The 13,097-nt window shown below is 29.2% G+C and overlaps 6 protein-coding genes across 6 annotated transcripts; 3 read left to right on the forward strand and 3 right to left on the reverse strand.

Annotated features, from left to right (window-relative positions):
* Nucleotides 1–2,321: 2,321 nt before the first annotated feature.
* On the forward strand, nt 2,322–3,510 carry LOC113793485 (uncharacterized). Its single transcript, XM_027343530.2, has 2 exons — nt 2,322–2,677; nt 2,747–3,510. The coding sequence occupies exons 1-2, from the start codon at nt 2,654–2,656 to the stop codon at nt 3,107–3,109; spliced, it is 387 nt and encodes a 128-aa protein (XP_027199331.1). The 5' UTR covers nt 2,322–2,653; the 3' UTR covers nt 3,110–3,510.
* Nucleotides 3,511–3,801: 291 nt separating this feature from the next.
* On the reverse strand, nt 3,802–4,580 carry LOC113793484 (uncharacterized). The gene is made up of 3 exons (XM_027343528.2): nt 4,439–4,580; nt 4,299–4,376; nt 3,802–4,244 (listed from the first exon to the last, which is right to left on the reverse strand). Exons 1-3 carry the CDS (start codon nt 4,507–4,509, stop codon nt 3,851–3,853), a joined length of 543 nt encoding a protein of 180 aa, XP_027199329.1. The 5' UTR covers nt 4,510–4,580; the 3' UTR covers nt 3,802–3,850.
* LOC113793479 (uncharacterized) lies at nt 4,506–8,629 on the reverse strand. Its single transcript, XM_027343524.2, is given in 3 exon segments — nt 4,506–6,810; nt 6,867–7,916; nt 7,918–8,629. Coding segments are annotated over 3 exon segments (3,831 nt in total). The 5' UTR covers nt 8,527–8,629; the 3' UTR covers nt 4,506–4,638.
* Nucleotides 8,630–8,781: 152 nt separating this feature from the next.
* Nucleotides 8,782–9,637, reverse strand: Vps24 (vacuolar protein sorting 24). The gene is made up of 2 exons (XM_027343527.2): nt 9,419–9,637; nt 8,782–9,352 (listed from the first exon to the last, which is right to left on the reverse strand). The coding sequence occupies exons 1-2, from the start codon at nt 9,635–9,637 to the stop codon at nt 8,918–8,920; spliced, it is 654 nt and encodes a 217-aa protein (XP_027199328.1). The 3' UTR covers nt 8,782–8,917.
* A 297-nt stretch (nt 9,638–9,934) lies between these two features.
* LOC113793486 (uncharacterized) lies at nt 9,935–10,332 on the forward strand. The gene has a single exon (XM_027343531.2). The coding sequence runs from the start codon at nt 9,935–9,937 to the stop codon at nt 10,310–10,312; it is 378 nt and encodes a 125-aa protein (XP_027199332.2). The 3' UTR covers nt 10,313–10,332.
* A 131-nt stretch (nt 10,333–10,463) lies between these two features.
* Nucleotides 10,464–13,074, forward strand: LOC113793480 (uncharacterized). The gene is made up of 8 exons (XM_027343525.2): nt 10,464–10,702; nt 10,770–10,838; nt 10,906–11,052; nt 11,121–11,204; nt 11,266–11,382; nt 11,446–11,544; nt 11,613–11,793; nt 12,095–13,074. The coding sequence occupies exons 1-8, from the start codon at nt 10,667–10,669 to the stop codon at nt 13,009–13,011; spliced, it is 1,650 nt and encodes a 549-aa protein (XP_027199326.2). The 5' UTR covers nt 10,464–10,666; the 3' UTR covers nt 13,012–13,074.
* The last annotated feature ends 23 nt before the right edge of the window (nt 13,075–13,097 follow it).

Raw genomic sequence — 13,097 nt, forward strand, 5'->3', positions numbered from 1 at the left:
TTTGTTATTTGATTTTATTATAATTGGTTGTTTTGATTTTCCATTATTCTAAACCAAATAAACATTGTTTAGATGACTGCTATTGACTGGTTCGAACCGCTTTTCGTTTATGTAAATGATTAAACTGTTTGTTTAATCATAATGTTTGTTAATAAGTTCATCGATAAGGATCAAAAAAATAAACTTATTTATTTCTAATTTATTTATGTAAAATCTGTACGTTAATCCCATGGGTGTTTGTAAATTAAATATTGGTCGGATGTTCAACAAAATGTTAATACAAAAAAAACTTTGTTTTTTTTTGATAAATACAAACAATTCAAAATAAAGAAAAATTTTAATTTCGAAAGTTCACGAATGAGAGATGGCAATGAAATTTGACAATAATATATGATTGGTAGATAATTGTGAGAGCATTGATCGTTCGGCAGGCGTTTTTTGCCATCGGAAGAAGGCTTTTTCACTTTGCACTTTCTTTCACATTTGCTCTTAGTGGCTGATCGCTGTTCAAATCCATATAAATATATTTATTGAAAATATATTTTAGTCTGGTAAATTCAATGCGGAAATATATTTTTTTTCGCCTATCAGTGCTTAGATAAAATTACGGATCGAATGATATTATATCTGGTAAATACATCTAAAATAAATATTTAAACTATTGAACTGAGAAAGAGTAAAAGATTGTTGAAATGATTAAATAAAAAAAACATCATAATGTTTATTCTAAACTTTTAATCATAATATAAGTTGAGCATCAAATAATATGGTTTCCAAATAATTTTTTCCATTCTCTGAATTGATTTTTTTTAATTTTCATATTGTTACACGTTCAACTAATGCTTATTATCAGTGTATTGCGCGTGTTTTCAGATATATCTTGTTACCCACGACTATGAAGACAACAATAATCAATAAAAAGTACTATTTTTTCACACTGTTTTCCATTAATTTTTCTTTTGATTGATTGAATTGAAATCAGATTGTTGCGTACAATCAATCGAATCAAATTGATTTGATTGATTTATTGATTCAAATAAATTTAGCCTCATATGTCCAGTATACTGTCAATTTATGGCAATACATAATTTTAGCATATAATTTCATTATTAATATAAGAAAATGATCAAATCTATGTCATGCAGCACAATTATGTGTGTATTCATTGATAATTATGGGCCTTGATTTATTAAGCTGAATTTATTTCTTATAATCAAATCAAAAAAAAAACTGAAATTGATATCTTCACAAAGCGTTTTCAATATCGTAAAAAATAATTTTTTTTTGTTCAATTTTATTTATCACACTAGAACATTATTATCCGCAAATAATAGGCAAACAAACAAACTTCTCTTCGGTTGAATTACGCCTATTTTTTGCCCCGTTTTGAAGCCTGTCATGTAAGAGAAGAAAGGGCAAAATTTTAAAATTTTCCTAGGTAGATACGTATTTTTGTTATTGTTGTTGATGTTTTCTCATTGTTTCTTTGAATGAATACTATTTCAATGTAAATCATAGGTGATTATTCCTAATGATTACCAAGCATACAATTATTCGATCTTAATTTATATCATTGGATGGAATTCCCAAAAATTGATTTTTTAAAATGTGCAATAATCGAAACTTTTCGATTATTCTCTTTAGTTTGATTTTTTTTCTTGTCAATTGATCATTGCCAACTCTTACCTTGGACAAGAATAATCGATCTATGGAAAATCCAAAGAAGGATTTCATTATTTTGTTCAGTCACTTCATTTATTATTTATATTCAAATAAATCAATGGAATCTATTTCATCATAAGATGTTTTTTTAATTTAAAATTAGTTCGGAGAGAATGTGACGACTGAAAATTTCTGGTATTTGTTCACAAACAAATATAGCATCTAATTGCACAGCATTGTGGAATATATTTTGGGATATCGTAATGATGAAAAAATTATTGCAATAATTTCTTTGAAAAAATCAATCATTGTAAATTTCTAAAAATGAATGAACAAATGGATGATTATTCCTGGTGTTGTCAATCATACACAATAATCATTGTTTCCTGGCAACAAATAATTGAGATAGAACCAGTGAAATTCAACGTTTGCATTTTTTTTCTCAAATAACTTTGCAAATATTTTCATAGACAATTTTGTTATTCGTATTTGTTGTTTTAGACAATATTCATTGGAATGTTAACCTCGATATTTCGTACACGTTATGATTTCTTCATTGATGTATCTTCTTTTTCCTATTTTTTTCGATCATCATCATCATCATCATTACCATCGTCATCTTCGTCGAAGAATACATAGGATTGCTTGACGACTACTGAAAGATTTGTGTTGTCAGCTTCTACATTCATTGACGATGCCATCATATTTAGGCAAATCTTGTCTATAACATCGTGCTTCTGCTGATGATGATGATGATGGTCGTATTAACTATAGTGGTGGCGTTATGTTGATGTTGATTACTTTGAATTTTTTTTGCCCCTAAAGAGACCGATAAAGAAAATGTCTCTGGCATATATAAATTGGCATTGTCGCTCCAATGATATCCACATTTTCATATTCATTATTATTTCTGTTTTATTCAAAACGTAGGATTTGCTTTTCTTCTTCTTGATCATCATTCACAGAGAAAAGTATTTCTATTTAAACTCAAATGGAATTATTATCGACTTCAAAGGTATAATCGGAAATTATCTGCATATTGACATTAATAAATATTATTTTCTGCTTTTCTATTAAAAAATAGATGATTCGACTAGCTTATAAACGGATGTGTGTCATTATAATTACCATCGCCATCATTCACAGTCAAATGCAACATGTATTTGGTGCACCAATCGATTCATCAAATAATGAATCAATGTCGGCGGAAGAACTAAAAGAAAGGATCATTAATTCACAGCTTGAAAATAAATGTGAAATCGATCAACATCGTAAAGATCAATGCGAATTATGTGCACGTTTCCTATCTGATCGAAGCGTCGGCTATCTTGGATGTTGTACCAATTATGATGGTATCTATAATTTTTGTCAAGATTTTCTAAACTATTCTTTCGACGATCAGCCAAAGCATAAATCCTCTGCAGCTAAACGGTTTCCAAATGAATGATTGTTTCTTATCTTCTCTCCATCGTTAATTACATCAGTACATCATTAATAATATTCATCGGTGATTATAATTATCAGGACAACAAAGTGATCAATTTGTTGACGTTGTCACAAACATCAATATTTGCAGCCATCAAAAGATAAGCTTTCATTTTCCCGATTGATAATATTGTGCTATAAAGAAGGCTAAACAATCTGCCGGAATAATAATCATTATTCGGGTATAATTGGTTTCATCGCAACACTTCGCCATATCTGTGATATTTTTCTGAGCAAATAGATATTAAATTTTTGTGATTAATATTCTTTATCCAAACACGAGTGAAATTACTATTATTATTATTATTATTATTATCATTTTTTTGTTGATTAAAATCATTGAATAAATACATTTCATGACTATTTTTGAATAAAGAACTAATGATTCAGGCATATTCATGTTTGTGTTTTGTTTTCGGAAACGATATGAATGCAAAAAAAATGTCGAATGGTAATATTATATTGGTGAATCTAGCTTCAATCAATCGATAAGTTAATCATTGGATAATAATGATGAAAACTGTTTCGAAAATTTTCGACATTGATGTGTTTATTTGTTAATGTGTTTTCAAAAATAATTGATTTAATTTGATTGGGAATGGAGAAATCTATCTTTGCTGAGTCTAGAAAAAATTCACATTTATGATGCATTTATTTTGTTTTTTGTTTGTTTTTTTTTGTTTATTCAGTAAGAAGGGTATTTTTATTGATATCTCAATTGATTTTTACTGCTGTCCCATTGATAGGATTCGAAATCAGTTTGTTTTTGTTGTTCGTCATTATCGTCGTTATCATCATATTCATAGACATATTTGGAGTTCACAGCTTTATTTGATGTTACAAATTTAGGTTGGCTCGTGGTACAAATACAATGCGATGTTGGACAATAACCAAGTTGACAATTATCTTGACACCAATCATCAGTTGCAGTTCGATAAACCGAATAACAATGAAAATTCGAATGTTTTTTCGTCGCTAATAATGAAGTATATTTATTACTTCCTTTTTCTGATGAATCCTGAATGTAGTTCCAATAAGTATCAATACCACTATTAGTGTAATCCCTAATTTTTGATGATGCAGATCTCTTCGTACGGCTGTAAAAAAATCGATTAAATTCTTGAAAGTAATTGAAATAATCTAAAATTTACACTTGATGAATTAAGGGATCGAAAATATGTCGAGGAACATAATTAATTGATTCTCTGTTGCGAGGTTCCCATTTGTGGCTACCAATATTTTAAATGATAATGAAGTTAGTGAAAAAATCAATAAGATAAAATTTTCTTACTAGATACGATCAGGTTGAAATTGAGAATAAACAATGTTCAATGATATAAGAAAAAATAACACAAAAATCATGATTAAAATTTTTTTATTTTATTTTATTACACAATACGAGTTGACAAATAATTAAAATAATCTGCAAACAAACAAAAATCAATTAAAAAATTTATGAAAAATGAGAAACTAAAAGGATTTTCCATAAATTTATAGCCATAAAAATCCGGTGTCCAGATCCTCAGATACATCATTATCTTTGTCGCTTTTCAACATGCCTAAACAGAGGATATTTGATTGTTTAATAGAATGTAATGATGATAATTCGTGCATGGATAAACTCCCGATAAGGTTTCGAAGCATTTTTTGTGCGTTTTTCATTTGGCTGGCATTCTTTTTTTGACGAAAACTATCACTAAAACGATTCCAGTCATTTAAATCGATCGAACAAATTTGGCTTAATTTAACATTAACAATTTCCGTTAGATTGTTTTTTATGACAATATTTTCATAGATAATAAACAATAAATTAGCCAAACGATTCAATGTATCGGAATCACTTTGCTTGGTCAACGTTATTGATTGCAATATACGAGTGGCTAGATCGAAAAATGCTTGAATTGAATTGATCATCTGTCGAGATATGAGACATTGAATCAATTTTTGATTAACATTGCAAATCTGAAGTTTCATATTACTGTTGGGCCATGAAAGACAACCCGTGACGACCATAACTAAAGCCTTTGGATTTCGCGTCATAATAAACTTTGATAGGAGACCCTCTTCATCATATTTATCATCATTTTTGTCGTCATTTATAATGGATTCTCTCATATTGTCATTCTCATTTATATCAAGTTCATCGTCTTTAGCTTGTTGTTGTTGATCAACATTGCTCATTTCTTCATCCATCTCATTCGTTATAGATTCATTTTTTGTCATATGGTCAAAATTTTTTTGTTTTGAAAATATACTGTTCAAAAGTGCGACAAAATCTGCTGAAATACTATTAATAGTAGCTTCGATAACAATTTCCAAATAATTTCTAGGATCATCTTTGACTGATAATGGCTTGATTTTCAAATGATTAGCAATTCTTGGATTCGAATCAGAAGTGTTGACATTTTTTTCTTGATTCAAAGCATCAAAATTTTCGTTAATTTTCTGAAACATAAATTCGATAAACTGAATCAATGTTTCGACACATCCACTATTATTTAGAAACTTTTCTATTCTTGGTGAAAAATTTGCTAAACATTGAAAATATAATCGAATCAAATCACGATATACAAATAATGGCATGAACTTCATATTTGAACAAATTAGTGAATTATTTGAGGAGATAAAATCTTCGATAGCAGATTCGGATACGGGATAATTGGTGTAAAAAAATAACATCAATTCTAGCGCCGTATTGAGAAATATTAATGATTGTGAATACAATAACCAGATTCGATGATGCATAAAATAACCAATGAGATCCGGCGATGGTGGATTTTGTCGATCCCATTGTTTCAATAATGTTCTATACTTATCGGCCGGAAGCATTTTTGATTGATCAAAACAATTCATCAGAATATAATGTGAAGGATATTCTTCAAATAAATATTGCTGATAAAAAGGATGACATAAATGATCAAGTAAATGCTGATTTTTTTGTTCATATAATGACCAAAGATGATGGACCGAAGCAATAACTTTACAAAACGGAGCTACTAAATGTAACATTATAGGCCATAGAATTTCATAACATCGAACAGCATTGATTCGTTTGAATAAACGTGTCAGTAAATTCAATAAGGCAGAAATTTTTACTAAAATCTTAGAATAATTTGATGGTAAATGATTAACATTCAGCTGTGGTTGTGTAGCTAAACCAAGATCGAGAAAAAATGTTTCTCCATTCGATCCAAAATCGTAAGTAATAATCCAATTGATTTGAGGCAGAAAACGATCAATCAAAAAGATACGTTGTTCTTCAACGGAAAGATGGTTGCTCAGAATAAATAAACCTTCATAGAGAAAATATGATTGAACTAACGATATTTTATCAGTGGTAATCAATTCTTCAATATGTTGACGCATCATATTGAAATATGGCAAAAATAATGACACACAATTTTTCGTTAGTTTAATGAATAAAGCATTTAAATGATTTTGAAGTTCGCCAATATTTGGATCATATTGTAGTTCTTTTGTTTTCACAGTCAATAAGAATATGATATCGATTAATTTTTGAATCAATTCAACAGAAAAAGTTTTGTAGAATGGTGAAAAGGATGACATACATGATAGTAGAGAATTTAGATTTTGTATATCCAACTGACCACTGAATCCAATTTCCAGCATTCGTGAAAAATAAAATTCCAATATCTTTATTTGCTACATTCAAAACAAATAAATAAAAATGGTTCATTCTAGAATTAATTAAAACTAACCTGTGGAGAAAAATTTTGTTTTGATATAAATAAAGGACATAGAACAGCAGCTGTACTCCAAGATTTGATGCCAGCGGCAGTTGTTAAAACTTCTTGATCAGATAATTCAACTGGAATGGGTCCCAACAAATCACGCAACATGGAAAAGAAAAATGTCTGAGAGATTTGAGAATAGTTGAGACATAGATTTCTAATCAATGTTAAAAATTTATTTCTGTTTTCACGAAAGATCTGTAAATAGCTTTCATAAGAATCAAGATCAAAGGAATTTTTCAATTCTGGTGACATCGATTCGGGTTTTGGTTCCAGTTTTCCAAATGCAATCGACATCAACAATCTTGACGGAATAGCTGTTTCTGATTGCAAAGGAGCTGGTAATATCAATTTGTTTTTTAAAGTTTCCACATTTTTGCTATTTCGCTCAGAATCGAGCGATTTCGAATAGATTATCAAAAACCTGAGTAGAATTTCATCAAAGTTGATGTTGTCATATGCAAGACAATCGAATATAAAACACATGAATGTTGACCAGAATGATTTATTATCATTGCAGTTTTTGAAAATCGATTTGTGTGTAGATTCCTGACTAATTAGATTTATGACACGACAAACTGTTTCAATCGAGATATCCAACAATAAAATGAAGACTTCGTTGAATGAATCATTATTAGACATAGATGATTTAATCAGATGGAAATAAGCACTTAATTGTGAAATTAAAAAATGAGCAAATTTTGATTCGTTAACATCAAAAAAGATATCGTTCATCACCATCATATCCTCGGGTCGTTTTAATGAACGTTTCATGATTGTTTGAATGCATCGGAGTGATAAAACTTTTATTTGACATAGGAATGTATCACCGAAATTCAAGTCGGCCAAATTAGCAGTTAATATTATCTTCATTAGGATTTTTTCGTTTAAGGGAAACCATTCTAGCAATGAATCAAGTACTTCAAGGGATCTCATAAGGATTTGTTTTTTATATTCGATAGACATCTGATATTCATTTTGGAAGTCCATTATCGATAGATTTCGACAAAAAAAATTCCAAAATGTTTTCTTTTTCATTGACCAAACTTTTGGTGATTTCTCTTCGCCGAGAACTATTCGATGAAGAGGATTTAGTAAGATGATCGGAAATGTTTAGTATTGTATAAAGACCGATTAATGAATATTCTTGCATTAATTTCGGTAAAAATTGGGGCCACTCGTTTGGCCATTCTCGCATGAATATTTCGGTAATTAGTCGACTACAAGAATTTATAATTAGATTTGATGTTGAAAAATTAACTTTCATGACTATATTTGATTGGAAATTCAATCTTGCTAGGCAAAATTCTTTTATAGTTTCTCGACGATCATGTTTGAAATGATACCAATTACATTTAACAATTTCTTCTAGAATTTTAAACCCATAAGTGACAAGATTTTCAATGCAAAATTCATTAGCGACAGTTATATCTTCCGGCTTATTAATCAATATCATGGCAACATCGCAATACAGATCGGTTTTTTCATTGATATCATGGATTAATATATGATTTAATCGTGAATTAGCCTTAACTCTTTCATCATTACTAATAGAGTCCGGTTTCATTATTATTTGAATGCAATTGCTAATCTCTTCAATAATTTGGTTGGGAGAAATAAAATACATGATTGTTGGTTAAAGAAATCTTCATTCAAATAAAATTTATTGATAATTTTAAAACAAATTGGGTATTTAATTGAAAAAATCTTTTGTCAGACAAAAAAAACCATGTCCATAAACACGAGCTTGATTTTTGACCAGATTCGTACGTTGAAAATAATTCAAAGCAGATACAAATTTCATAAGTTTCAAATCAATCTCGATTCGATTAATTAATCATCAATTAATAATTCGCTTTAGTGTAATAATAAACAATCGTAATATAAATTAATCAGATTTTTTTTTCGAAAATGTGATTCAGAAGAAAGTTAGTATAGTTATGGGATTCAGAAATTATCTTTTTACAAAAAAATCAACAAATCAACCTAAATAATCATAATTTTGAATTGCAACAATTTCAATTTCGAAGTGCTTCAAGCCGTTGTCTCATTTCATTAATATCTTCTTCTTCGGCTTTTTTAGGAGCCTCCTTAACGGATTCGGCAGGTAACGAATCTGATACTACTGATGGTGCTTTACCAAGTACACCATCGGTGATTTCAAATAAAACTTTATCAACCTCTTCTTGAGCTTCTTCTTCCAATTCTTCATCGCCTAATGCATCTTCCATCGTTTCTTCCATCATTTCGTCGATAATACCAGCTTTCATCATTTCACGGGATAGCTCTTGCATGACACCGGAAATTTCAGAAATCTTAACGACATTTTGCATTGCACGCATTACATCGGTGGATTTTTCCAAAGAATTAGCTACACGTAATGTTGCCAATTGTTGTGTCATATTCATCATAATTGAATTCAAATGTGCTTTAGATGTCTGCAAACGATTTATCTTTAAAAATATCAACAACATTTAGAAACGATAAATAAACTGAAAAGATAATTTTTAAAAACTAACCCCTTTACGAGCACCAATTATTTCTTTTGCAAAAATAACGCAAACATCACGATCGCCACGTTTAGCTGCTTTTTTCAATTCGGCTTTAACTTTGGCTTCTTCACGTTGAATGGCTCGAATTTGTCGATCCAATAACATTTGTTGTTTTCGTAACTTAGAATTCCATTCACGAACCTGTTCTTTTGATGTTTGTTTTGGATCTTTACCAAATAGACCCATATTTATTGAATCACGAAAATTTAGCAGATAATGAATGAACAAAATATTCTTCAAAAGAAACAACGGTATATTTATCAAAATAGCGAATTAGCTCGATTTTTGAACACTGAATATTTACAACAGCGCAAAGAGACACTTGCCAAGCCTATCTTTCTCCCTCTTTACAACAACTTTATTGTTTACTAAAATAACAGTAAAGTTTTCGCAAATGTTTCCAGGAAAACTCCTCAAGGTTCCATCTATCATCGCAAAAACGTGTAGACTCGAATTTTTTTTTCTTTGATCAAATATATCATCATGAAAAGTCATTATTGTCAGATAAAATTAAAAGACAATAGTCCAACCATTACAATGGTCTATTTACCTGATATTAATCTTTACGTAATTAGCGATGCCAAAGGATTTGGACAACATTGGATACGTGTATCATATTGTCAAAAAATTTATGATACAAAATTATTACTTGGTATGGATGCCGATGATTATATGACTTCGATTGCTCGTCATTTTGCCCAATCAATAATCAAATATAAATTATCAACCATTCAGGATCCATTAATAATGGTCAAAGAAATTGTGTTAAATTTTAGTATTTCATTAAAAGATAAAGATCCTAAATATATTAAAATGATTGGCGAAGAATTTGCTAAATATTTTCAAGATAAATCTGAATAAAATTTATTGGTTTTTTAAAATTTTTTGATTTTATTTTTATGAAACAAAGATTTTGTTTTGAACCGAACCAGGAAAAATGAATATATCATGAGTTTGTGCAATATAATAGACTCATTCATTTTAACATCGATGTATCCTATAGATAGATAGCTATCTGGTTGGTGGTATAATATATGCTCAAACTTATTATATATACAATGGCGTTATATACTTGTGTAAAAATAATATCCTTATTGGATAGTGTTACATACAAAAGGGAGTCAAATAATCTGAAAATTATAATATTAAAAAACTTTATCAATACTGTAAAATTCAGTATTTTGAATAAAAAATCAAAATAAAATCCATCGAAAAATGGCCTCACTAATCAGCGATGAAATTATGACTTTGGTCTGCATTTTTTGTCTTGTTTTTCTTGATTATATTAATTGAATAATTTAAAAAATTTCTGTTACAGAATGATGAATTTAAATGGCTATTACAAGAAGTGAATTGGATTATCAAACAAATTCATAATATCATTGTTGTAAGTCTGTCATTTTTAATAAAATTAAAGTTGTAATCTTTATTACTGTGTGAATATCAAAACAAAGGAATGTAGCCGTCGATTTCCTGTCCACATTGATAACATTGAAACTCTGGTCAAAACGGAAAAGTATATATTGGCTAGCACGAATAATGCCATGAATGATCAGATAAAAGTTTCATGTACATTATTTGCCGACAATATAACACATGCGGTAATCTAAATATTCATTTTAAACATCATTGATGACAATGAGAATTGAATTGTTTATATTTGATAAAGGATATCAACATTCGTCTTCATAAACATCCTCAAGTAAATCATCGTACTATCGTACAAAATGATTGTCAATGGAAACTTCATCAGGTAATATTTTAAAACCATTTCATAATGTATAACGTTCGAAAATTTTCAATCATAATTTTAGATTTTGGATGCTTCAAATCATCTACTTTCAGCTTTGAATATTTTGGATATGCCACCGCTTCGATTTAATAATGAAATTAAAAAATTTGATTTCAAAACTGCTGAAGAAGTTATAGAGGTGAAATTGATTCGAAATTATTTATAAATAAATTTTTTCTAAAGAATTTTCGAAATACTTTAGCTAATCAACAATATAATGATTTGTTTGGATCGAGGGCGTAAAAGTCTAATTGTACCCAAGAAAAGAAGCATCGAAGAATTACAACGAAGTTCAAATATGGTTAGTCAATTCAACAAACAAATCAAATTGTATAAATTAATAATAATTAAATGATATTTGCCGAATAGAAATCACTTCAACCACCTCTACCCAATGATTTGGCAATAAGTTTTTACATTCAAGCCAATAAACTAGTCTGTGCTGTATATCATATGTACAAAGATGGTTCTGGTGAGAAAAGATTTGACATTTCTCAAGCTGAAATTTCGATTCCATGGCTTAATGAAGCACTAGTCTTATTCGCAAATGGTCTTCAATGTTGTCAACAATTAAAAGATAAAGTTCTAGTCTTTACTCAATACAAAGATATGCAGATGAAATGAATTTTGGAAAAACTATTTAGATTTTATGACTATTCATCGAATTATCACTATTAATTAATGTTTGCTAAGAGTTTGCTTATTTTTTTCTATTCAAGTATTCGTTTTATCAATTTTGATTGCAATAAAAATGAATTTTAATTGAAAAAATTGATTTGAGCTTAAAATTGTAGTCATGGGTTTTATGAAGAACTCAAATTAAATCACATTGTTTAGATTTTCGAATTCAGAATTCTCGATGGCCGTAAATTTTGCTGATAATAATTTGGTGAAAATTGCTTGCGATCAAGTATCTAATGATGGCCATAGTATCGAAAATCTTATTTCAAATAGTTCAAATGTTTCAAGAAATGGTTTCCTTGTTGAATATTACATTAGACCACCGGTTACGGTCATAATCGATTTTATTAAATATTCTTTTGACTTGATGTATTTGGAACTGGGATTGAGGTTAAGAGTTCATAAATCCAATGGCATTGAGGTATATACGAGGAGATATTCGGATTACGTTCTGGTTGGTAGATATCGAGACCAAATGCCAGATATCTTAACTATTGTGAATGATGGTTATCGACCGAATAATTTATTACCATCGCATGATAAAATCTATTCCAATGTACATTATGTGGGTGGAAGAAACTGGCGAAATTGTTCCAATTTAAAGAGTATTAAAATTCGCATCATTTCAAGTGAAAATTCATCTGTACCTTGTCTTGGTTTTTTGAATCTTTATGGAAAACCTTCCAATTTAACAACAAATGATTTGAACGGATTTTTAGCAATGATTCCGCAATTGGAAATTCAACCAAAAGTTGAAAATGAAAATGAAAAACGACTAGATCCATCTGAATTGGAACAATTAGCTCCAATAGAATTCATGGATTCAATAACGAATGCATTGATGCGCACACCATATTTACTGCCTTCAAATAAAAACGTTGACAAAACCACTTTAGAACGTTATTTGGATGGCAAAACAATTGAAGAATCAAAAGATCCATTTACAAATGTGGCCTTTAGCGATGCATATAAACCACGAATCAATCATGAATTGAAATCAAGAATCGAACTTTTCATCACTACCAATGGTCAATCGGAAATTGAAAGACGACAACAATTGCGAGACAGACTATTAAACAATAGCTAATTTTAATTTATTAAAATGATATTATTATAATTGTAATAAAAACACAATACTCATTTGATTTTATTTCTTATAATACACTTATGCAA

This window comes from Dermatophagoides pteronyssinus, unplaced genomic scaffold, assembly GCF_027571235.1.
Source record: "Dermatophagoides pteronyssinus isolate colony J.1.1.1.1 unplaced genomic scaffold, Derpt_VIB-CSIC_2022.12 sq0001, whole genome shotgun sequence".
NCBI lineage: Eukaryota > Metazoa > Arthropoda > Arachnida > Sarcoptiformes > Pyroglyphidae > Dermatophagoides > Dermatophagoides pteronyssinus.